Raw genomic sequence first — 24,334 nt, 5'->3', positions numbered from 1 at the left:
TCTGGTAGAGTTGTTCTTAAAATGTTGAATTTAAGGTGCTTGGAGGACATTCGAATGAGGTCATCTCTTGGAAACGAGTCAGAAGCATAGCAGAAAGACGGACGCTTAAAATATAAATTTTAAAATATAAAATTGATTAGAGTTCGGGTGCACCAGGGTGTGCCTTGGAAAACCCACCACAATTCCTAAATGGGGAAGTTCTTCAGCAAAAGATCGGTAACCTGTGTTGCCTATTTTATTAATCTCCATACAATATCAAGCCCCCCAGAAGCTACACTTCCTTCCAGGCATTTCTGGCCTTTCCGTGCCGGGCTTGGACTTGGGGGTCGCCCGGGCAGAACCTACTGGGCCTCCGGGACCCTGCGAGCGACCCGTGGACTACAATTCCCGGCGCGCCCCGCGAGGGCGCGGGGACGTGGCGGTGGGCGGGGCCGGGAACAGCCACCCCCGCGAGCGGTCGGGCGGGGAGATCGGGCGGCGCCGAGCTGAGGTGGCGAGACAAGAGCTCCCGGATGTGGAGAAGCTGGGGAGAAGGCGTGGGAGGAAGATGGACTCGGTGGAGAAGGGGGCAGCCACCTCCGTCTCCAGCCCGCGGGGGCGGCCCTCCCGGGGTCGGCCGCCAAAGCTGCAGCGCAACTCCCGCGGCGGCCAGGGCCGAGGTGTGGAGAAGCCCCCGCACCTGGCGGCCCTAATCCTGGCCCGCGGCGGCAGCAAGGGCATCCCCCTGAAGAACATTAAGCACCTGGCGGGGGTCCCGCTCATTGGCTGGGTCCTGCGTGCGGCCCTGGACTCGGGGGTCTTCCAGAGGTGCGCATGTGCGAGAGTGGGCGGTGCGGCCTGGGCGGGGGTCGTGAGGGGGAGCGGGGCCGCCGGAGGGGCAGGGGCTCCGGGGGGCAATCGCCCCCGGAAGGGGTGTGCAAGATCCGGGGTGTCTGGGCCCCGGCTGGCAGCCGGGGGAGGAGGGGCTCCAGCTTCTTCCTTGTTCCGTAGCTGCTAATAGCCATGAACTTGGGACCGTTCCTGTCTCCGCCCTTGAGAATAACATCCGTAAAGGGGGAGATTTCCTCTTCTCTACCGTCTGCGCTGCCCGGGTTGACGTCGCAGGGTAAAGGAAAGGAGTCCACCCCTGTGAAACGTCTGCGATAATCTGTGAACTCCTTTAGGCAGTGGCCGTTGGCTTTCCCCTGTTGCCCGGCGTCTGACACCCACCTGGTGCTGAACGATTAAGGAGGCATCGGGTTCATGAATGGAGTGGGCTGTCAAGGCTTTTCTCATTTCAAGTTCAGCTTGGAGATCCTTTCCTGACCTTTGGAAAATACTCTAAGCTATCTGCCTGTGAGTCAGCACAATCTAGAAAGCTCCCCACATTTGTATCTAGGTGCGAGAGAGTGGAAAACCGCACCGCTGGACTGTTTGATGAAATGCTTATAAATGGTTTGATCATACCTTTGGAACCTCGTTTGTCCTAAGGACAGTTTTAATTGTGCATCACTTAGAGACATGGCCATATGCCGTATTGGTCGGGAGTTACAAGCTTATGTCGTTCATAAAAGAAGGGAGGTAGAATTCTGTGTCAAGAATGCATTTACACATGGTAATTTCAACCTAATTATGCTTGAATTTGTTACCGTGGAAAGTAAATTATTTTCACCTTTTGATGTTTGGGTTTTGGTTTTTAAAGAGATGGCTGGTTTTGGAGCATATTAATTACCTACATTAATATATGGATAAATGATTTTCATTTAACTGTTCTTGTTTACAAAGGAGGTACCAAAAAAGTATAAATTTACTAATTTTCTTAATGTTTTAATCTAAAGGAAGTCCTGGGTGGTGCAAGGTAAATAAGAGCTGGCGCACAGAATATAACAGTAATGTAACAGGAAGTGTGCAAAGGAGTGATAAAGAAAGACTGGGGGAATTGGTTCCGTTCAGTAAACACTGAGCCCTAATTTCTGCCATACGCATCCAAGGGAACAGCAAGATGTGTGTGACATGGTTCTTTCCGTGTTAAGCTCACAGACTTTTGGACATTTTTACCTCCTTACAAAGGGTACACACTGGGAAAAAAAAAAAAAGGACCGAGAGAAGGTGCATCCAGTTAGTAGTGATGTAGTAAAATCCTATGTTTGTGACATAAACTAGAGAGGAAAATCACATTCATAATAGATTGAGAGCAGAACCCATTTACAACTCCAGTTGCATATGTCAAGAAACCCCTTTCAAACTGGCTAAACAAAAAAAGGTAGGGCTTGTTTGAGATACAGATTCAAGGGCAAAAATGATTGATTCATTCAGCAAACATTTATTGACTACCTACTATGTGACAGGCACTGTTATGTGTCCTTAACCAAGGGTTATAGCAGTAGGGTCCATCCCTAGGCTGGTGGAGCTTGCATTATAATAGGGAGAAGACAGTTAGTATATAAGCAGTGTGTACTGTATCAGGTGATAATACATATTTTTAAGAAAAAGAAAGTAAGGGGATAGTGCACTTGGTCACCATAATCCTCTATTTCTTGGTTCCTCTAGATAGGCTCTCCCTTTATGGTATGGGGGTAGTTTTGCTGAGAACTGCAAAACTTTCCACACATAACAAACAACTCCATCCAAACCTCTGTGTTCAACCAAACTGTCATGGTTTCTAGCAGCTTAAGGCCTTGTTCTTAGGATGATCCCAGCCCCCGAAAATGCGTGCTCAATGCTGCCGGGAGAATTTACCTGTGTTCTGGCAGATAGCCCCTGATGCCCTCTTAAAACAGTTAATTTAGAAAGCTTGCAATTATACATCCCTCTCTGCCCTTTGAGTTCTAATCTACCACCCAAAAGGGGTAGATTTGAATTTAATTGACTTATTCTGAAGCTGCAGTCAGTTTGGAGCAGGCTTCCTGCTTCTCCCCTTCTGCCTCCTTCAACAAATATGTACCCTATGAAGGAATTGGAGAAGACTGTAGCTTGCCTGATTTGTGTTTTTCAGGCCTGGAGATTATTCTGTTCAAAATCATTTTGACTTAATTGAGTTTCTGGCCTGCTTAGAATCAAAGCTAACAACACTTTCAAGGTTGCTAACTTCGCACACTAACTTGAAGAGTTAACAGTCAAGAAAAATGCTGAGATAATATTTTCATTTAGTAAAAAGCTATTGTTTGAGCTGAGTTTTTAAGAGCTTGGTTTCAACAGTGGTTGAGTGCTGTGTAAGTGAATCTCAGAGTAAATTGATTTTTTAAAATGTTGCCTAACGTGAAAAATACAAGTTTTGGTTTCATTTCTAGGGTGTGGATTTATGATTAATGAAAGGCCATGCTATGTTGTCCTTGAAATGGCAGTTTATGATTTGAAGTTTCTGTCGTAGGGATCGTGGTTGATACTCCTGTTCATCCTGTTAGATGTGGTATGACTTCATCTGAGGCTAAAGCCATTGGCGTTGAACTTGGACATTTACTTTATACTTGATTTAAAATTTTATTAGCCCTGTTTGTTCATTTGCTCATTCTTTCTCTTTTGCCCTCCCTCATCTGATGCCCCTAAACCAAGGGAGAATGATTGACTGACTTAGTCCTTCTAATAAATGATGATCATTGTATTTTAAGTGTACCTATAAGATGCTATTTTCATATTCATGATGCCATAGCCTTACATAATACATACAAATTAGACATTTGGACCTTTGAAGGTCTAAACTTCAGTTTTCCTTGCAACAAACTCTGTGTGAGGATTAAATGAGACTGTGTAGCTGTTCCTTTATTACCATTGCTATTTTATTATTTTCAATAGCTAACACTTATTAAACGTTTATTCTGTATTGTGGTTTATGTTGAATTCTCATAACAATCATATTAGGTAATTACTACTATTATTACCTCCGTTTTACTGACAATTGAGGCTTAGGGAGATTTGACCTAGAGTCATATAGCTAGCTTGTGGTAGAGCCGGGATTTGAAGCCCTTCCTTCAGAGCCCATGCTCTTAACCATCTACTGTTTCATTCATTCAACAAACTGAGCACCTGTTATGTAGCAGGCACTATAAAAATACCTTGTAAAAAGTAAAGCATTGTAGAAAGGTTAGTTATTGCTTCCTGACCTCTCGCTGTCTCTACCAATCGGCTGAGAGTTTCTCAAGAAAATGGATTATATATCCCGGTGTCCAGAGTAGGGCCTGAAACAGAATAGGCAGTCAGGAATCATTTCATGAATGAAGGAATGAATGAATAATAAAAGGGAGGAAAGAAGAAACACAGGCAAACCTCTTCCCAACCTCTATTATTTCTTATTTACTGTTTAGCATTTCCAAAAGATCACTGAATCCTGAGGTGTTGAATATTTATTACAGTAAAGATCAGGCTAATAAAGTAAATGGCTTCAGTAATTTATTTCAATTAGTGATGGAAAACAGATGTCAAAAGACTCATCTCTTTCTTTTACTGTTTACTTTTTACTGTGTTACTATCACCACCCTCCTTTTATCCTCTCTTTAAAAAATTCACTACATTTTTGTTGATACTTCACTTTGTTGTATAACTTTGTGACATTTTCCAGTGAAAAACTTATCCCAAAATTATTTCAGATTTTGAGCTGGAGGAAAATGAGGGCTCCTATGTTCTGCCGTACGCAGAATGACATGAGTAGATATGACACACTTGACGCCTAGCCAATGGCTCATCTTGTTTACTAGGTTTTCTCTGAAAAAAAAATTGGGGGCACTATGGGGGTTTATTGACTTTATCTCTAAATTAAATCATCTGCCAATAGTAAAGGCAATAAATGAAATTAAATTCATAAATGAAAGCCAGAGATGTTAGAAATTTTTCTTTAGTTTCTCTCTTTTCACTCTTGACAATTGAGCATAGACGTTTGAAACATGCAGGTTCTCATTCGTTCAGTAGATATGGAATGAAAGGGGTAAAAGAAATACAGTTGACCCTTGAACAATGTGGGGTCAGGGGTGTTGACTCCCCTCCCCACCCTGGGCAGTCAAAAATCCCAGGTTAGCTTTTGATACACCAAAACTTAACTACTAATAAGCCTACTGTTGACTAAAGCCTTACCAGTAACATAAACACATTATGTTTTTGTTTGTTTGTTTGTTTTTAATTATTTAATTATTTATTTATTTATGGCTGTGTTGGGTCTTCGTTTCTGTGCGAGGGCTTTTCTTTCTAGTTGCGGCAAGTGGGGGCCACTCTTCATCGCGGTGCGCGGGCCTCTCACTATTGTGGCCTCTCTTGTTGCGGAGCACAGGCTCCAGACGTGCAGGCTCAGTAGTTGTGGCTCACGGGCCTAGTTGCTCCGCAGCATGTGGGATCCTCCCAGACCAGGGCTCGAACCCGTGTCCCCTGCATTGGCAGGCAGACTCTCAACCACTGCGCCACCAAGGAAAACCCCTAAACACATTATGTTTTTAAAATTTAATTGATTTCTTTAATTGAAGGAAAGATTCTTTAAATTCTGTAGTGCTTTACAATTTTCAGAAGTTTCACACATGATTTTATGTAATCCCATAATAACCCTTTTTTTTCCCCTACCCCTAATTGGCCCTCCCCCTTTCCCTCTCCCCACGGGTAACCATGAGTTTTCTATATCTGAAACACATTATGTTTTATTTAGTTTTATGTTTTATTTTATGTTTTATTTATTTTTTATTATTGATTAACACATTTTATAATATATATGTATTGTATAGTATATTACAATAAAGTAAGCTAGAGAAAAGAAAATCATAAGACAAAATACATTTACAGTACTGCACTATATCAATATCATAAGTTTACTTTGTTTACAAGGTGAATCACCTGTCAGTATCAATATTGTCTTATATGATACAAAACACTGTAGATGTTACACATATTACTAACACTGAACATCAAAAATGAAAAGATAATGTGAAAAAGAAATTCATATTTATTTACAGGTATAATGATTCAGGCATTGGTAACAAAGAAGCAACAGTATGATTGCTTTATGGTAGCCTATTGTAATCAGTATGATTGCTTCACGGTAGCCTAGCCTATACACTAATTAATGAATCATTATAAAATTTTTATGGTATACAGTATTACAGTCATATTCATAATACAGTGTCAGAAACATTGTTCCATTTTTTAAAAAAACCACTTACCTGTGATGATGGGCAGAGTTAAAAAACAGAAAAGTAAAACATTATTAACTTTATATTAAATATCACTCATGTCTGTGTAAGGATAGACTATTATCTACATATGTTGTATGTGTTCATGGCATACCTTTTTTTTTTTTTTGCATTTTTGTGGTATTATACTTAGTCATCTTGGCTGGTTTAATCACATCGTTGTTGTTTATTTTTTGGCCATACCTCACAGCATGTGTGATCTTAGTTCCCCAACCAGGGATCGAACCCACACCCCCTGCGTTGGAAGCACGGAGTCGTAACCACTGGACGGCCAGGGAAGTCCCACCTAACTTTTTCTTATTTTTTCCAATATTACTAGGCTACACAGTTTGCAATTTTTTTCAAATTGTAGCAGACCTTCTAAAATTTTTCCAGTGCATTTATTGAAAAACATTCACACAGTTCAAACCAGTGCTGTTCAAGGGTCAACTGTATATGCATATACCAAAGAAGTCATTCAGATTTCTTTGTGTAATGTCACTATAAAAACATTGTGGCTAGAGTAATACTCACATCTTCTGTTTCTAGCAGTGGGGATTTGTAAAGGTCAAGGAAACAATTCAGTACAGACTAGTACACGCCCCCAAAATAATGTTTTATATTTTACTCTTAGTTGTCGTCTTATAAAGTCCAAATGGTCAGCTCTGTAAGCTGTGGTTAATAGAGCTGTTCAACTAAGCTCTCCTGAGCCAATCAAGTCATGTTCTCCACCTCTTTAATTGTTATCGGTGGCTTTACCCACTTGATTCTGTGTTCAGATATTTATGTACCCATTGTTAGTTGGCAAAAAAAAAACACAAAAAACAGTTGGCTTGTCTGATTGTTTTGGGCATTTAATCTCTACTAAGCTTGAAACTCTTTCAGTGTTGTGGTTTGGCTAAGCCAAATCCATTTTTTTCTTAGCAAGTATATTAAATACACAATATTTTGGATTTTGATGGGGAATGAGAAGCAGTATCTTCTTTATTTCCTTTAGATTTGAACTTCTAGTGTTACTAGTGTCTTTAATATACCAGTAGCTTTAAAAATACCAATTATCATTTTTTTCTAATTTTATAAAACTATATCTAGGGCTATGTAAATAATATGTATATAAATAATATGTTATATATAATATAAATATATATGTAAATATAAATATTACATCTAGGACCACATTTTTGATTCAGACATTTTAAAATGTGGTTTACATAGAAAATACTTTATTTTTCTTTAAATTTCATATTACTTTCTATCTGTAACATTATTTTGCTGGTACAGAAACTATTCTAACATTATGTAAGCTGTATTTTTGGGGTTGCAGAGCTCCTTTTTATCTTTAATGATTTTTTTTTTAGTGATTTGGCTTTTTATTTTTTTATTTTTTAATATCTGTACAGTGTTTGGGTTTCAACAGACCATGATGAAATTGAGAATGTGGCCAAACAATTTGGTGCACAAGTTCATCGAAGAAGTTCTGAAGCTTCAAAAGACAGTTCTACCTCACTAGATGCCATCATAGAATTTCTTAATTATCACAATGGTATGAGTTTGACTAATAGTTTATTCAAAATTTTACATAATTTCCAACTTGCCTATCATTTCACAAGACTTGTTTTAACATTTGAATTTAGATCTTAGTATTACTTGCTTGCAAAGAACTTTATTTTGATGTTCTTTTCATTTGTTTTGTCTTTTTAAGAGGTTGACATTGTAGGAAATATTCAAGCTACTTCTCCGTGTTTACATCCTACTGATCTTCAAAAAGTTGCAGAAATGATTCGAGAAGAAGGATATGATTCTGTTTTCTCTGTTGTGAGACGCCATCAGTTTCGATGGGGTGAAATTCAGAAAGGAGGTAATATGTTGTATCAATCTTTATTTTAGCTCATTTTATGGAGAATTAATTTTTCATATGTAAATATTCTTTAGGAGTGGGGAGAGTAAAAAGGGAGCAGTAAAATAGAACATGGGATTCTTAACTCTAGTAGGTAATAACATAATGTGTTCTAAATCTTGTGATTATTGAGGCAAAACAATGAGACCAAATTAATTCTCTACCAAATTACTTTTTACAAAGGATTATTTTAACCCTCTATTTGTATTTTGAGGAAGACATGTCATTTTTCTAGAGCAAATACTTTTATGTTGTTCTAGACTTGTTTGATAAACTCCCTATAAATCATAGAATTGTGGGACTAGAAATCTTCTACCAAAAAGTTTTGGAGAACCTCAAGAATTAATTTGTGGAATTGCTTCCCAAAATTTGTAACTTCTTGTGCAAAAAGAGTTCCATAATGTTTAGCTAGAGCCTGATTTCTAGCCAGATAAAGTAGCAAAATCTGTAATAAAGAATAGAATCACCAACAAATAGGTAAACGTAACATACGTGAAGAAAGGCAGTGTGATTACTCTTCAGTGCCCTGACATTTGTTGAATGTAGGAAAGCTGGCCCATTTGTCTCTAACCTATGTTTGACTTAAAGGAGAGGGGAAGATGCAGTGAAAATGGAAAAGGTCCACAAAAGAGCAATTAAGATAAGAAGATAAAGTTATAGACAGAAAATGATGATTTTTCAGCCTCTAAATATGAATGCTATCAAAATCAATGCAGTATATCAATGACTACATTTATTGATTTCATTCAGTAAGCATTTATTGTCTTCTCTGTAGCTAGTTCTATGTTAAGTTTTATATATATAATATTTTGAACTTATTCACTAAATATCAGAAATAAGATATAGGAAGGATTAAAGCTTGAAAAACACATTTTTGAACAAATCAAGGAAGCCCAGTGTTAAACTGAATATTGAGCTTTATATGATATATGATTAAGTTAAAAAAGTTCAAAAAGTATCTATACACATCCACAAACACAAATTTGGCAAAAATTTAGTGGAAAGCCAAGGGAATTCCTATATATCAATACTGAAGGCTTCATTTATTATATCATGTTATAATCATTAATGTTGGTATTGCTCAGCCTTCATTATTACCAACAATAATAATAAGTAAACATAATTTATTTATTGTTATGTATATTTTATATTAGTATTTTTTTTAACTACTGGTAAGAATGTATCATACATTATATAAGCAGTTCTATCAATATGAAAGTTTCAATAATTTAATGGGGAAGTATTCATTTTTCTGTAATAATTCCATGAAAGTAATTTCTCAACCACATTAGATAAATAACACATACATTGTATTTCTATAGAAGCACATAGTGAGCAGTAGATTTAAAGGGCTCAAATATTGAATTATGGGTACTTTATAACAAATTCAGTTCTTTTGAAACTATTTTAAGGTTGCCTTTATGTCCTCCCAAAGCATCATATTTGTATAAATAGCTTAAAACTTTAATTACTCAGAATTTCTCTATAAGATACTTTATTTTTCTCTTATTATTGTTATTGAAAAACAAAGATAAATCATCAGAATTATTAGAGGTTTTGTTTCTTTAAAAAATCTTTTAAATTGTTTATTTAGATACAGAAATATTCTACCTTCTGAGTTCATTTTTATTTGCTTTTTAAAAAAATTACTGAATGAACATTTTCAGTGTTGAAAGCACCTGGGACTTACTGTAGCTTTTTGCTTTTAGTTCGTGAAATGACTGAGCCTCTGAATTTGAATCCAGCTAAACGACCTCGTCGACAAGACTGGGATGGAGAATTATATGAAAATGGCTCGTTTTATTTTGCTAAAAGACATTTGATAGAGATGGGTTACTTACAGGTTTGTGCCCTCATTTTGCAAAATCCTTTCAAACCCTTTTATCTGTATACTTTGAGTTCTAAGAAAGAAGTATGGCATGTAAAGGAAAGTATTAACCCCTAGGGGAAAAGCAGTAACTGACAAGATTTATCATCTGAGGCATTTATCCTGCACACTTACCCCAAAATGATCTTTGGGGTTCATTCAGTGAGTATGGGAAGGATTCTGCTACAATTGTAACATTAAGATAAGAAATGAAACAAGTATTGAATGTTCTATATGTGTCCTGGTATTCATATTATTTCATTCAAAACTCTGTTTTTAATCCATAGTTGTATTACTGTCAAGTTGTGGTTGTACAGTTGAATAACCTTTATTACTTTGAAAAGAGACAAAAAAACACAACAGTATAGTAGAGGTGGAAGAGCACCAACCTGGGCATCAGGAAAACCGGAATATATTGTAGTAAAATCTCTATCTATAACTATTTAACCTTGAATGTATCATTTTATCTGTTCTGAGTCTTAATGCTCTCATTTTACAATAAGGGAGTTGGATGTCTCTCTCATCTTTAGAGCCTGTGTGGTTACATCATATACTATTTGTTCATTTTGGTTATAACTATTCTTTATTCAGCACTTACTATGGACCCAAGACTATATGAAATACTACATAGGTTATCTTATATAACGGAATAAAATGGATGTTCCTAGTTCTGTTTCAGAGGAGGAAACGGCAGCTCTGAAAAATGAAGCAATTGGCTCAAAGCAAAAACAAGTTGTAAATGGCACTGTTAGGATTTGGATTCAAGTCCTTATGTTACTCAAAAAATAGCATTTAAGAACCCCTGAACTCCACTCTTTATAGTAAAAATTCTAATGTGACTCATTCTCTAAGGGGAAGGAATTTTTCCAATCTTCTGGTCAGTAGGCAAACTGTAGGCTGGCTGTTCAGTTAAGTTTGAGTATTCAGGAAAATTAGATTTGACATCTACAGATACCACCCTCCATAAGCTCTTTGCTAAGGGGAACTGTGATTTGACCCTTTCCTAAAGTGCGGAGAAAAATAGCTTTCTCCTTGTAACAAGATTTGTAAAGAGACTGACAATTCTGAAAAATGAAAATTTCTAGTGATTGATATTGACCTTCAAATGATTACAATCAGGAAAGGCCTCACTCCTCTTGCGCCATACCCCAGGATCATGACACTGTTCCTACCTTTGCCCACGTATGACCCAGACAATTATTGTCCACTCCCATCTGTGGCTCAGGGATCTAAGACAATTCTGTACCGTAGATACTACAGTTCCTTTTCCTCCCCAATCTTACCCCTACTGCAAATAGGAACAGAAGTTCCAAAAACATTTATACTACTGCTTTTGGATGATGATGGGAGAGACTACCAGAACAAAGGGGATACAATTAGGGATTCCCAGAAAATTCCTTGTGGTCAGAATACTGGAGGATGCGTATTATTTCTACTCTGTTTCAATCTTAAAAATCTATTTAAAGAAAGATGGGAACTTGCACTGTGTAGACAGAATTTGGAAAATGTCAAGGTTATTTGTTTTATGTGGTTTGAATATATGGAAAACAATAAGCTCTCCCCTCCAAAAAAAATTATTTGTTGTATGTCTGGTATTACTGCTTATTCATTTTTCTTAGTACTGTAGAAATGGATTCATTGTTCTGTATTGTAATAAACTTTTTGATACGTGTGAATGCATGTTGACAACAGTCCTCATGGCACCTGTGCTATCTTTAGGGTGGGAAAATGGCGTACTACGAGATGCGAGCCGAGCACAGTGTGGACATAGATGTGGACATTGACTGGCCTATTGCAGAACAAAGAGTATTAAGGTAAAAACAAGATTGTATAGCCTTTGCACTACACCATAATGAATGATTTTTAGTAGATACATTTAAATTCACTTGTGGACAACTGATTTTTGATCCTCCAATCTTAGGATCTTTTGTAATTATTTTGCTTATGTGAGGAAGACATATACATAAAATATGCCTATAGATGGCTTATTCAATAACTTGAGAAGCACATAATCTGGTTAGACCACACTTAAAATCCTTGCATTGTAAGTTGAAGTGTATATGTGAGGTTACTTGGAAAGGTAATGTTTGAGTAATTAAATGGAAACGGGTTATCAAGTTTACTGGTGTTAGCTAGATGAGAGGGAGTGATTAGTATCACACTTGGATTCAAAAGTCTATTTTGGTTTCTTTTAGATTTGGCTATTTTGGCAAAGAGAAGCTGAAGGAGATAAAACTTTTCGTTTGCAATATTGATGGATGTCTAACCAATGGCCACATTTATGTATCAGGAGACCAAAAAGAAATAATATCTTATGATGTAAAAGATGCTATTGGGATAAGTTTATTAAAGAAAAGTGGTATTGAGGTATGTGCCCCCCGAACATAGCAATGCTTTTTAAGATTGTGATTTAAGGTCAAGGAACATGTGAGGGAAATAAGAGATATACATTTTTAGTATTATCAATTAAAATATCTGAAGTTTGGCTTTCACATGCCTAGAAAATTGTGCTGTTTACTTCTGGATGAGTAGAATTAGTAATTTGTCTATCAATAAATAATATTTCTTATTTATTTAATGAGTATGGTAGTAGGTGCTATCTAGTATTTCCGATAGGATCTTGCAACCCGAAAGATTTCACAGAAAATAGGTGTCAGCATTTGGAAAAAAGCAAATCTCAGGTGGATTTTTAAAATGTAGCTTATTCTTATGATTGAAAATTTTAATTCAAAATAACAATACTTATGTGTATTTTCAAAAATGAAGTTTAAGATGATTTCGTAGAATTCACTAGAAATCTTAAATACGTGTTTCTGAGCAGCATGAGAGACAAGTTAGACTTTCCTCTGAATAAATTGAATTACTGGAGAATCTTAGATTGTTATCAGACAATGTATATTTTATTTTTTACCTGTAGATAGACTCCTTTCCACTGTAGAAAACAGTCTTTCGCCTTTATTGGACTACTAGCAATCAAATGTGTTAAAGCTTCCTCATTTTAAAATAAATTAGTTGATTTTACTGAATTAGTCCTTCAGACTACTCACTTGTGATTTGTATTATTTAAAAGGTGTTATTTTATTACGAGAGATTTCTGTTTTCTCATTTTGCCCTTTGTTTTTTGTTTCTTAAGGTGAGGTTAATCTCAGAAAGGGCCTGTTCAAAGCAGACTCTCTCTTCCTTAAAACTGGATTGCAAAATGGAAGTCAGTGTACCAGACAAGCTTGCAGTTGTAGATGAATGGAGAAAAGAAATGGGCCTGTGCTGGAAAGAAGTGGCATATCTTGGTTGGTATCCTTCTATTCAGCCATAATAATGGATTGAAGATGTCTGATATATAGGAAGTACATTCTGAATATTTTTTGCTATTATTAAAATGTACATAGATTTGACTCCCCAGATTCCATTTCCAGGAAAGAAATTGAACAAATATGCCAATAATGGAGGGATAAAAAGAACCCACCTAAATATCCTGCAAAAATATATTTATGCAATCATTAAAAACAATGCTGTAATATGTATTCCTTGACATGGTCACATGTCATAAGTTTTTCACTTTAGCATTAAGCAAATATATTTATCAGGTGTCTCCTCTATGCATACTTGGAACTGGTTGCTGGGACTTATTGCTTACAGAGTTTACAGTCTAATGATGTCAACATTTTTGAATATCAGTAATGAAAAGTTATTAAAATACATAATAACTATAAACGTGTATGAGATAAATATTTACAAGGACAATATGGGCCTCAAAAGAAGAAGCACAGGGATGCTTTGGGAGCACGTGATCTGGGGACTTCAGGAATAGCCTTTGAATCACATGTGAAGATTCAGTGGAGAAAAATACTATAGAACCTTTGATAGAAAATGATCCAATTTTTGTAAGAAGAAAACAATTTTAATGGAACATATAACAAATCCCAGCTGTACTTATTATTACCTGTGCAACCTTAAGCAGCTTCTCTAAGCCTTAGTTTTCCTATTCATAGTATAAACACAAATCAAACTTCATAAGGCTATTGGGAAAGAAATTGAAGATAATATAAGATTCCTTAAAATTGTGTATGCATTTAGTAATAAGTGTATATCATTTATATAAGTAAAACTGTAAAATATATATGCCAAAGTGTAGTGATTATCCATAAATAATGATAATTAGGCTAATTTTGATTTTTTTTGCCTTCGTTTATTTTTTTAAAAAGTTTCTACCAAGAATATGCATTACTTATATCACATAAGGAAAAAACTATAAAAAGTAGAGGTTAGAAAAGCAAGAAAATAGAGAATAAACTCCAAATTTTTATTTTAAAAATCAGAGCAGTATTTTGTATCAGCCACATAAATGTATGAAAGTGTATTCCTTTAAAATGTTGACACTATTTTTTTCTTCCAATTTTACTGAGATATAACTGACTTACAGAACTGTATAAGTTTAAGGTCTACAGCACAGTGATTTAACTTACATACATCATGCAGTGATTATCACAGTAAATTTAGTGAATATCCATCATCTCATATAGATACATATGAGATAATAAAAATATGTTTTCCCTGCGATGAGAACTCTTAGGATTAATCTCTTAACATACTGCTTTAATGAGTATAGCTTTTGAAAACAGGGAACATGATTCCTTCAGCTCTGTTCTTCTTTCTCAAGATTGTTTTGGCTACTTGGGGTCTTTTGTTTCCATACAAATTTTAGATTTATTCTAGTTCTGTGAAAAATGCCTTTGGTATTTTGGTAGGGATTGCATTGACTCTGCAGATTGCCTTTGGTGTAGTTATGATCATTTTAACAACATTAATTCTTCTAATCCACGAGCACAGTATATCTTTCCATCTGTTTGTGTCATCTTCAGTTTCTTTTGCCAGTGTCTTAAAGAGTTTTCTGAGTACAGGTCTTTTACCTCCTTAGATTTATTCCTAGGTATTTTATTCTTTTTGATGAAATAGTAAATGGGATTGTTTTCTTAATTTCTCATTCTGAGAGTTCATTATTAGTATGTATAGAAATGCAGACTTCTATGTATTAATTTTGTATCCTGCAACTTTACTGAATTCATTTATTAGTTCTAATAAACACTTTTATAAATAAAATTTAATAAAGTTTAGTCTCAGGGGTGGGTTATACAAAGAAATACTTTAATTTTTATCATCTTTCATTGAAAACAATTCAAATTTCAATACATTTAATAATAAAAGAAAAATTTCAGTAGATAAATGTAGAACAGATTTAAAACAAACACTCTTAACCAACATTTATTAGTAGTATTTGGTCTATATTATAGTAATAGTTATATGCAGAATGGTGAATGTTAGATCCTGGGAGCTTCTGAAATTCATCCTACCAAAAAAATAAATAAATAAATAAGAGGGGGAGGTGGAGAAACTGATAAGCAAGGCAGGGAGAGAAAGGATGTAGTTATGTCAGTGTGATGGTAATTTTTCAACAAGCAGCATACAAATCAGAGAGAACTGTTAGAGACTTAAGATGTATAGCAACAAAATGCAGTATGTGGACCTTTTTTGGTTTCTGATTCAAATGAATCAACTATAAAAAGACAATTTTGAGACAGCTGAGGATATTTGAGCATGTACTAGGTTATTAGATGATATTAAGGAATTAGTGTTGATTTTGTTGGTTGGGTGATATTGTGTCAGTTTCTTAAAAATATATGTATTATAGACAGATGGCAAAGAGTTTATGGGTACAGTATGTCGTCTGGGAATTCCTTCTTCTCCCTTTCCTCCAAAAAACTTGAGGGCAGGGAATGGACAAAAATATTGATAAATAATGCAAAACATTAATAATTACTTTATATAAATTTGGGATTCTTGCATGTTTGAAATTTTCCTTAATAAAAAGTTTAAATAATTATAGTTTATATTAGATTTCTAGTAATTGTAATATGCATGGCAAGCAGAAAGTACACTCCATTCTCCTCTAATTGATAAGCGTTTATTATGAATTACTTAGGAGAAACCCTAGACCTTAAGTATTTATTATACTTGGAAATACTTTTATTTTTGTTCCATCTAATCTGTAGTATTCTAATATACAGTGTCTGAGGTTGCCAGAATTACTTACTGATTGCTGTTTGCATTATTCAGGAAGAAAATTCCTTCTCTCTTTAAATATTCAACCAGTGTTTCTTTAACTTGATAGGAAATGAAGTGTCTGATGAGGAATGCTTGAAGAAAGTGGGCCTCAGTGGCGTTCCTGCTGATGCCTGTGCCGCTGCCCAGAAGGCTGTTGGATATATTTGCAAAAGCAATGGTGGCCGTGGTGCCCTCCGAGAGTTTGCAGAGCACGTTTTCCTACTAATGGAAAAGGTTATTAATTCATGCCAAAAATAGAAATTAGTGTTATGTTGGAAAAGAAAGTATACAGCCTTCTTCAGCCACTTTACTTTTATTTTTGATTAAGTACAATTCCATGCTGTAATGTTAACAGAGAGTGTGATTGGATTTGTGATATATCTTAATATCTTTTAAAGCAGAGTCTTCTCAAACTGTCACTCCAAAACCTTCTATGAAATAACTGTGCTGTACTTTTCTCTTTATGCAGGATCATTATTTAGAGATTGATTACAGTCTCTCTCAGATTTTTAGTAAATGCAAGTAAGAGCACCGTCAAAATTGACTTTGTATTTTACCCTGTAAAATTGTGTGTTTGTGTGCTTTTAATGATGCTGAAACTTTATTTATTTTGGGACAGTTTGTCTGGTAAGACATGCCCTTCTATTAATTAATAAAATTACATTTCACAAACTTGATGCAAACTGTCTTGTTGCTGTAGAAGAGATGTACCAAACGTTGCCTGATTTCCTTTCAACACTGACCACGCGGTCAGCGTGAGAAACAAGCCACTAAATACCAGCTGTGGAGCATCCGCTTGCACTCCATATATGGATACATACAGCACATTAATACAAATACAGATGTCTGAAGAAATTCATGTATTGTGAAGGTTGTATATTGGTTTGTAGTAAATCGTTTGCAGTTACCTCGGAGATCATGGTAATTCTGTGTACTAAATTTGGGTATTAGAATTTTACAGCCAGCACAAATCTCTCTCCTACCTGGTTAGATTCCAAGAATGGGACATTAGCTCATAAATGTGGGTGCTTACCTAATAAAAACACTAACCATTTCCTGTGGAACATTTTCATCTATTTCCACTATAAAAAGAGTTCATGTAAAACTCTAGCAAGAAACAAGCCATTCACGCCGTGCTATATAGGAAGCTGTTTTCCAGTCAAGACTGGGTGGATCTGTACAGTTCAGAGTCTGCCCCTATAGGCCAGACATAAGTTGGAAGAAAAAAGGATCATCTACCTTAATTTCCTTTACATCTTGTCCTGGTTTTACTCCCATCTTTCTTGCTTTTCCACTGCTAACTCTATGTTCTCCCATCCCCTTAAATTTACACATTCCCAAAGGTTCTAAACGCAGCTCTTGTTCTTCCCGAAGACCACATCTCTATTCAGTATTTCAGCTCTAACCTCCATGCGGATGACTCCAAAATCTAATGACTCCAAAATCTAATCTCTGTTGTGAGATCTGGTTGCATTTCAAGTTCTTTGTATTATAGGCCAGACTCCTGTACCTCATCTCTCAAATGTCTGATTTTATCATTGGGACATCACAGCCTTCCTCAGTTTCTCCTTTTCATTTCCAGTCAGACACTAAATCTTGAGTTTGACACTACTAGCCCAGTGTCCCTTCAGTTTATCTAATACTATTGCTATATTAATTATGTATTTGCTGTTATCCTTTACAAAATCTGTAGTGACTCCATGCTGACCACAGAATGTAATCAAACATTTCCCAGTCTAAATGTACTCTGGACACAATACTTCCAGCTTCGGTTCCTACTGATTCTTGTGCGGTTCTCCACCCCAATCAAGCTATTCTGTGTAATTCTCCAACCATGACTCTATTAGCCTATTCTCAAGTCTTATATTTAATCAGCACATGAGTCACTCATTCCTAAAAAACGTCCTGACAAAATACCTCCTGTAATTACCATGCGTAAGTATAGATTATACTGGAGTCCTTGTTTCATTCCCCTCACCCAAAACCAAATACAAAGAGACAGTTCAGACCGCCTTGTGACTCCTAGTTCCTGTGTGCCCAATAGTAGGGAAACGTAGCCAAGAAAATATATGTTCGGCTCTGACATGTAAAGAACTTAGAAGTTGCCAACCCCTTCCTTACAAGACAAACTGGCCAAAATCCATGACAATCACATCCAGAGATACAGCACCTGATATTGGTTTGCCTAGAGCAAAACCTGCTGGATGCCATAAACTGATGGGAACATTTAGTAATTTTGCAAATTGCCAGAAGTTGTGTGGAACTAATGTGAGAGTGAGAAACTCCTAGAAACTGCAGTCATGGGAGGTGGGAGTGGGACACACTTTCCCTCCAGAAATGCCAGCAGGTTATCACAGAATGGGTATAAGGATTCAAGAAAAATCCCCTTATGGTCCTGATAGGAGAAACCCTATCATCTCCCTAAGAAAGGACTACTCCAGTAGGAAGGACATCTCCCCAGCGGGCAATACAGAAGACTTACCCCAACAGGGAGACGGGAACTCTGCTCCACTCCAACCTCTCTGTCTCACCTAAGGTGGGGAAATTCCCCCTTATTCAGCAGGGGAGATGACATAAAGGAAATAGAGAATGCTGCAGGCAGGAAAAACAGTAGCAGCAGGAAGAAGAAAGCTATACGTTGTAGGAGAGACAGAAACAAACACTTGTGAAGGCATATTCCCAAGACAAGCCCACTAAGAGACCAAGTCTTAGAAGATTTTAGAATGCTCCCCATCTTCTACATCCTATGCTACACCAATATGTTGCTAGTATGATAACAGTGGATTACAGCTTAAAAGACTACAAGACACAAACTTTCTCTGAGGAGAAATAAAAAAGGAAGTCCCAAAATCAAAAACAAGGACATTGGAGGAATTTGAAGTCTCTGGTCCCTATAGCTACAGGAAACAGTAAATACAGCCCAACTCCTAGCAAGATTAACATAAATCTTCATACTAGAGACTTTGTGTCTTGGTACCCATTACCCAATAACATACATGGCTTTCAACAACAAAATTATAAAGCATACAAAAGGCAAGAAAAAGCAGAATCTGAAGAGAAAAAGCAATCATCAGATCCAGACTCAGATATGACACACTTGTTAGTATTATCAAATAGGCAATTTAAATAGCTATGATTAATATCTAAAAGGATGTAATGAGAAAAGTACTCAACATGAAAGACCAGATAGGTAACATCAGTAGAGAGATGAAAACTATAAGAAAGAATCAGAAGGAAATGCTAGAAATCAGACACAGGAACAGAAATGAAGAATGCCTTTGAGAGTGGGTGAGTAGACTTGAAACAGCTGAGGAAAGAATGGGTGAACTTAAATATTAGCCGATTTTATTTTGTTTTTCTCTATACATCTGAATTACATGTTTATTTTATTACATTTCTTTTTTTCCAGATTTATTGAGCTATACTTGACATATAACATTTTGTAAGTTTAAGGTGTACAATGTGATGATTTGAAATATGTATATATTGCAAATGATTATCACAATAATGTTAGTCAGCACATCCATTACCTCACACAGCTACCATTCCGTGTGTGTGTGTGTGTGTGTGTGTGTGTGTGTGTGTGTGTGTGGTGAGAACATTTAAGATCTACTCTCTTAGCAGCTTTCAAGTGTACAACACAGTATTGTTAACTACAGTCACCATACTGGACATTAGTTCCCAGAAACTTACATATCTTATAACTGGAACTTTGGACACTTTGACCAACATCATCTGTTCCCCTTACTCCCCAGACCCTGGCAACCACCAGTGCACTCTCTATTAATTCATTTGGTTTTTTGTTTGGTTTTTTTTTAGATTCTGCATATAAGTGAAATCACGTGGCATTTGTCTTTCTCTGTCTGGCTTATTTCACTTAGCATAAGTGCCCTTAAGTTTCATTAATGTTGGGCAAATAGCAGGATTTCCTCCTTTTTATGGCTGAATAATATTCCACTGTATATATCTATATACCACATTTTCTTCATTCATCATTGACGGACACTTAGGTTGTTTCCATGTGTTATGAACTTGTCAAGTTAACACTTAATAAGTGGATCACATAGATATGTGGTCAACCAAGGTGGTGACACAGGAGACTCCTGAACTCCTCACACCAACACAACAAATGTACAGCTACATACAGAGCAATTTCCTTTAAAAGAAATCCAGAAGTTAGCTGAGTGATTTCTAAACATCAGACAAATGAGAAAATACACACATTGAAACTGGTAAAAAAAGGCTGAGACAAACTCTTGCTATAAACCCTACTCCCAGCACAGTAGGGGACAATCAGGAGGGAACTCCAACTACCAGCTTCTCCCCGAAAAGTGAAGAGTTTGGACATTACATTTAGCACCCAAACTTTTAAGTCTCCCACACAATAGATGGGACCCCAAAACACTTAACTCTGAGAGCCAATGAGGCTTACATACATGAGACCCAAAAGACTAATGCAAAAGAAGAAGCAATAGTTAATGGGCATATGAGCACTTGCCAAAGCTATCCCACCAGGGCTCAGTGCAGAGGAAGCAGGCAAAAACACCCATCTCACACTTTTTCCCTGGAAGCACCTTAACTACATTCTTTACCAGCTGCTGCCTGAGAGTCCAGTCTTGGTAAGATATATGTTTCTAGGAATTTATCCACTTCTTCTAGGTTATCCAATTTGTTGGAATATAATTTTTCATAGTAACCTTTATAATCCTTTGTATTTCTGTAGTGTCAGTTGTAATGTCTCCTCTTCCATTTATAATTTTATTTGAGTCCTCTCTTTTTTTTTTGCTTAGCTAAAAGTTTGTCAGTTTTGTTTGTTTTAAAACAACCAACTCTTAAAGTTTCATTGATTTTTTTTCTATTGTCTTTCTAGTTTCTATTTCATTTATTTCCAATCTTTATTATTTCCTTCTTTCTGTTAACTTAAGGCTTAGTTTGTTCTTTTCTAATTCCTTGAAATTAGGTGGTTTATTTGAGATCTTTCTCTTAATGTATGTGTTTATCACTATAAACTTCCCTCTCAGAACTGCTTTTGCTGCATTCCATAAGTTTTGGTATCTTGTATTTCCATTTTCATTTGTCTTGACATATTCTTTTATTTCCTTTGTGACATCTTTTTTGACCCATTGGTTGATGAGGAGTGTGTTAATTTCCACATATTTGTGAGTTTTCCAACTTTCCTCCTGTTATTGACTTCTAGTTTTATACCATTGTGAACAGAACAAATGCTTGACATAATTTCAATATTCTTAAATTTGTTAAGGCTTGCTTTATGACCCAATGTATGATCTCTCCTGGAGAATGTTCCATGTGTGCTTGAGAAGAATGTTTATTTTGGTGGTATTGGGTGGAATATTCTATATATTTTGTTAGGTGCATTTGGTCTACAGTGTTATTCAGGTCTGCTGTTTTCTTATTGATTTTCTGTCTGGTTGATCTATCCAGGGTGATCATAGCATATGGATAAATGAAATGATTGACAGCAGTGTCTCAAGGGATGGGAAGGATGACTTGGGAATACACACATAAAGTGGAGCAGTATAGTGTTATTTGAAGGTGGACTTAGAATATTTTAAAATGTATATTGTAAACCCTAGGGCAACAACTGAAAATGTTTTTTTAAAATGTTGAGAGGAAGTAAAATGGAATAATACAAAATTCTCAATAACACATGGAAGTCAGAAAAAGAGGGGTGGGAGAAAAATGAACAAATGTAATGAATAGAAAACAGTTACAAAGATGGTAAATTTTAATCCAACTGTATCAATAATCACTTTAAATGTGAATGGTCTAAACACACTAGTTAAAAGACAGAGATCTTCAGAGCAGATTTAAAAAACTAGACCCAATTTTATGCTGTCTACCACAAACCTACTTTACATATAATGACTCAGAAAAAATTAAAAGTAATGAGATGGAAAAAGAAACACCATGCTAACACTAATCAAATGATAATATAATACACTGTACCAGTTATCTATTGCTATATAATGAACTACTTCAAAATATGTTTGCTTAAAACAACCACCATTTAATTTTTCACAGTTCTTTGGGTCAGCAACTTGAGTAGAACGCAGTAGGGTTGTCCTTCTGGTCTCACCTGGGTTTACTCTTGTGGTCGCAGTCACCTAGTGGCTAGAATGACTGAATGATCTGAATTTTACTCACATGCTGGTTGTTGTCTGGGTCTTTCTCTTCTTGTAATCTTTCAACTTTAAGGAGAGCAGCCTAGGCTTCTTAACATGGCAATCTCAGAGCAGCTAGAAGGTGAGATTGGAAGCTGCAACACCTCTTGAGGGCTTCCTTAGAAGTCACCCAATGTCACTTCAGTCCCATTTCTACTGGTCAAAGTGAGGCAAGTTGCTGACTATCCAGCCCAGATCAAGAAGTCAGGAGACAGAGTCTATTTCCTAATGGAAGGAGTTTTATTTTTAATCCACTATGTATGTTGATATGTTCAGCTTTGGGAATTAAAGAAGCTGGGAAAAGAGATATGTTTGAGGGCTTTTATTGGAATTATTATGCATCATGCACTTTGGGCAAGTTAGTCAACTTCTCTGTGCCTTACCTTCCTTACTCTAATTGAAGCTAATAATATTACAGTATCACCTCAGAGGATTGTGAAGATTAAATGAGATAATATATAAGTAGCATCTTTAGAGGAGTATCTGCCTCATGTAGGTCCTCTAAGCATTGATGGTGATGATGATGATGATGATGATGAGTGATGAATTGATTTAGCAATTACTACTTCTAGATTCTAGCTTCAACTTTGTCACTAATTAGCTAGGTGGCATTTTTCAAATCATTTAACACCCTCAAGTTAGTTTATTGGACTATGAACTGAGGGGCTTAGATAATAGACTACCTCTATGATCCCTTCTCATTCTACAGTTGCAACTGTACTGATGTTTAACTGAGAAGAAATATTTCACATAGAAGAAATATATGCCAAATTTATGGTAAATATAGGTATTTAGGGCACTGGAGATGACTGGCCACAGAATTACAGTGCAGAAGTCTTTTAAATTTCTTATTACAAAAATAAACTTGAAAAGGAAATAATCTTGATTAGATTCTGTGGTTCTTTGAGGGAGAGCAGCTATCAACAAAATAATCTGTGAGGACTATTTACTTTTCTTCAATTCAGCAATAAAGCATTTAGCATGTTAAAGGTATTGTAATAGTCCCTGAAGACAAAAAGATAAATAAGACACCAGTTCACCACCTAGGCTGGCCAACAAATGTAGAGGAATGGGATGAGAGATAGAGGAATGGGATGAGAGATGAGTGTGGAGCGGTAAATAAACAAAGCCAAATCATACAGGGTCTTGTGAGTTACATTAAGGAATTTTTATTTTATTCTAAGACCAAGGGTAGAGAGAGGCCCTTAAAAATCTTGAAGCAGGAAAATCTTTTCAGGTGAAGGTGCAATTCGAGGTGGCCTTAAAGATGACAGAAAATTTACTACCAGCTAGATTGTCTACTTAGTGCTTGCTGTTCTCTTTGTAAAAACTTACAGTGACTCCAAACTGCCCACAGAATAAGGTAAACACTTCTCAGTCCAAGTGTTATAGTTCTTTGTATCCTTCCTGCCCTTCTACTCTGATGCAGAAATCAGCAGAGACAAAATTAGCCTTCCTCTCCTTACCTCACCCGTGCCCATTATTCTCTTAAAGTTCACTGTTCCTTCATAGCCTGGAGTATTTATATGGGTGTTCATTTGTTTAAGTTCCAAAAGGTCAGAAGGCCGGTCTGTCTTATTGGCATCGTATGGCTTCAGTGTGGTGATTCAGAGGATGTTGAGATGGGCTAGGCCGATCACCCTTGATACTGGAGGACTTACTCTTCCAACTGCTGAGAGTATTGTCAGCAGATGAGCCTCAGCTGTCAGCCCTCTTCAGCGCTGCTTCAGCTAAAAGAGAGCTACTTCACCAAAAGTCACCACTTCCTGGGGGTAGCCAACATCCAATGACTGGATGGACCCAGAGGATAAAAGTTCTCCCCACTTTCCCCAATAAGAGGCAACACTAAGGGGTCAGGCTAGCTTCAGAGCTCCCTGTGGGGTCAGCTGAAGCCGTTGTTGAGACTGCATAGCAGCCCATCTTCTCCCTCTGCCCAATCCTCCCAAGATCACTTCCCTATAAACCTCCTGGACATTAATCTCCCTCTCAGAGTCTGCTTCTCAAATAGGACATTTGGAAATATTTCCTGAATGAGCAAAAGAATGAATATACCGAAGGATAGATCCTATACCAATTTGGGAGGGGAACTAGATAGAGGAATCACTGTTACCCGAATTGTTAATTATTTCCTCATCATTTAAAGGGCCATATGTGAAGTCTTAAGTCT

General features: G+C 36.5%; 1 protein-coding gene across 1 annotated transcript; it reads left to right on the top strand.

The window, feature by feature from the left end:
- Window positions 1-450: 450 nt before the first annotated feature.
- CMAS (cytidine monophosphate N-acetylneuraminic acid synthetase) lies at window positions 451-16,662 on the top strand. Its single transcript, XM_057557194.1, has 8 exons — window positions 451-807; window positions 7,523-7,665; window positions 7,825-7,980; window positions 9,729-9,862; window positions 11,606-11,700; window positions 12,082-12,253; window positions 13,020-13,173; window positions 16,053-16,662. The coding sequence occupies exons 1-8, from the start codon at window positions 548-550 to the stop codon at window positions 16,241-16,243; spliced, it is 1,305 nt and encodes a 434-aa protein (XP_057413177.1). The 5' UTR covers window positions 451-547; the 3' UTR covers window positions 16,244-16,662.
- The last annotated feature ends 7,672 nt before the right edge of the window (window positions 16,663-24,334 follow it).

This window comes from Balaenoptera acutorostrata, chromosome 11 (genome assembly GCF_949987535.1).
Source record: "Balaenoptera acutorostrata chromosome 11, mBalAcu1.1, whole genome shotgun sequence".
In the NCBI taxonomy this organism is placed as follows: domain Eukaryota; kingdom Metazoa; phylum Chordata; class Mammalia; order Artiodactyla; family Balaenopteridae; genus Balaenoptera; species Balaenoptera acutorostrata.
Note: the sequence above shows the minus strand (reverse complement) of the source record. Positions and strands in the feature narration are given on the sequence as shown.

Coding starts and splice junctions, on each gene's coding strand:
- CMAS (XM_057557194.1), top strand. CDS start 548: ATGGACTCGGTGGAGAAGGGGGCAGCCACCTCCGTCTCCAGCCCGCGG. Junction 808..7,522: donor GACTCGGGGGTCTTCCAGAG/GTGCGCATGTGC, acceptor ATATCTGTACAG/TGTTTGGGTTTCAACAGACC. Junction 13,174..16,052: donor GAAAGAAGTGGCATATCTTG/GTTGGTATCCTT, acceptor TTAACTTGATAG/GAAATGAAGTGTCTGATGAG.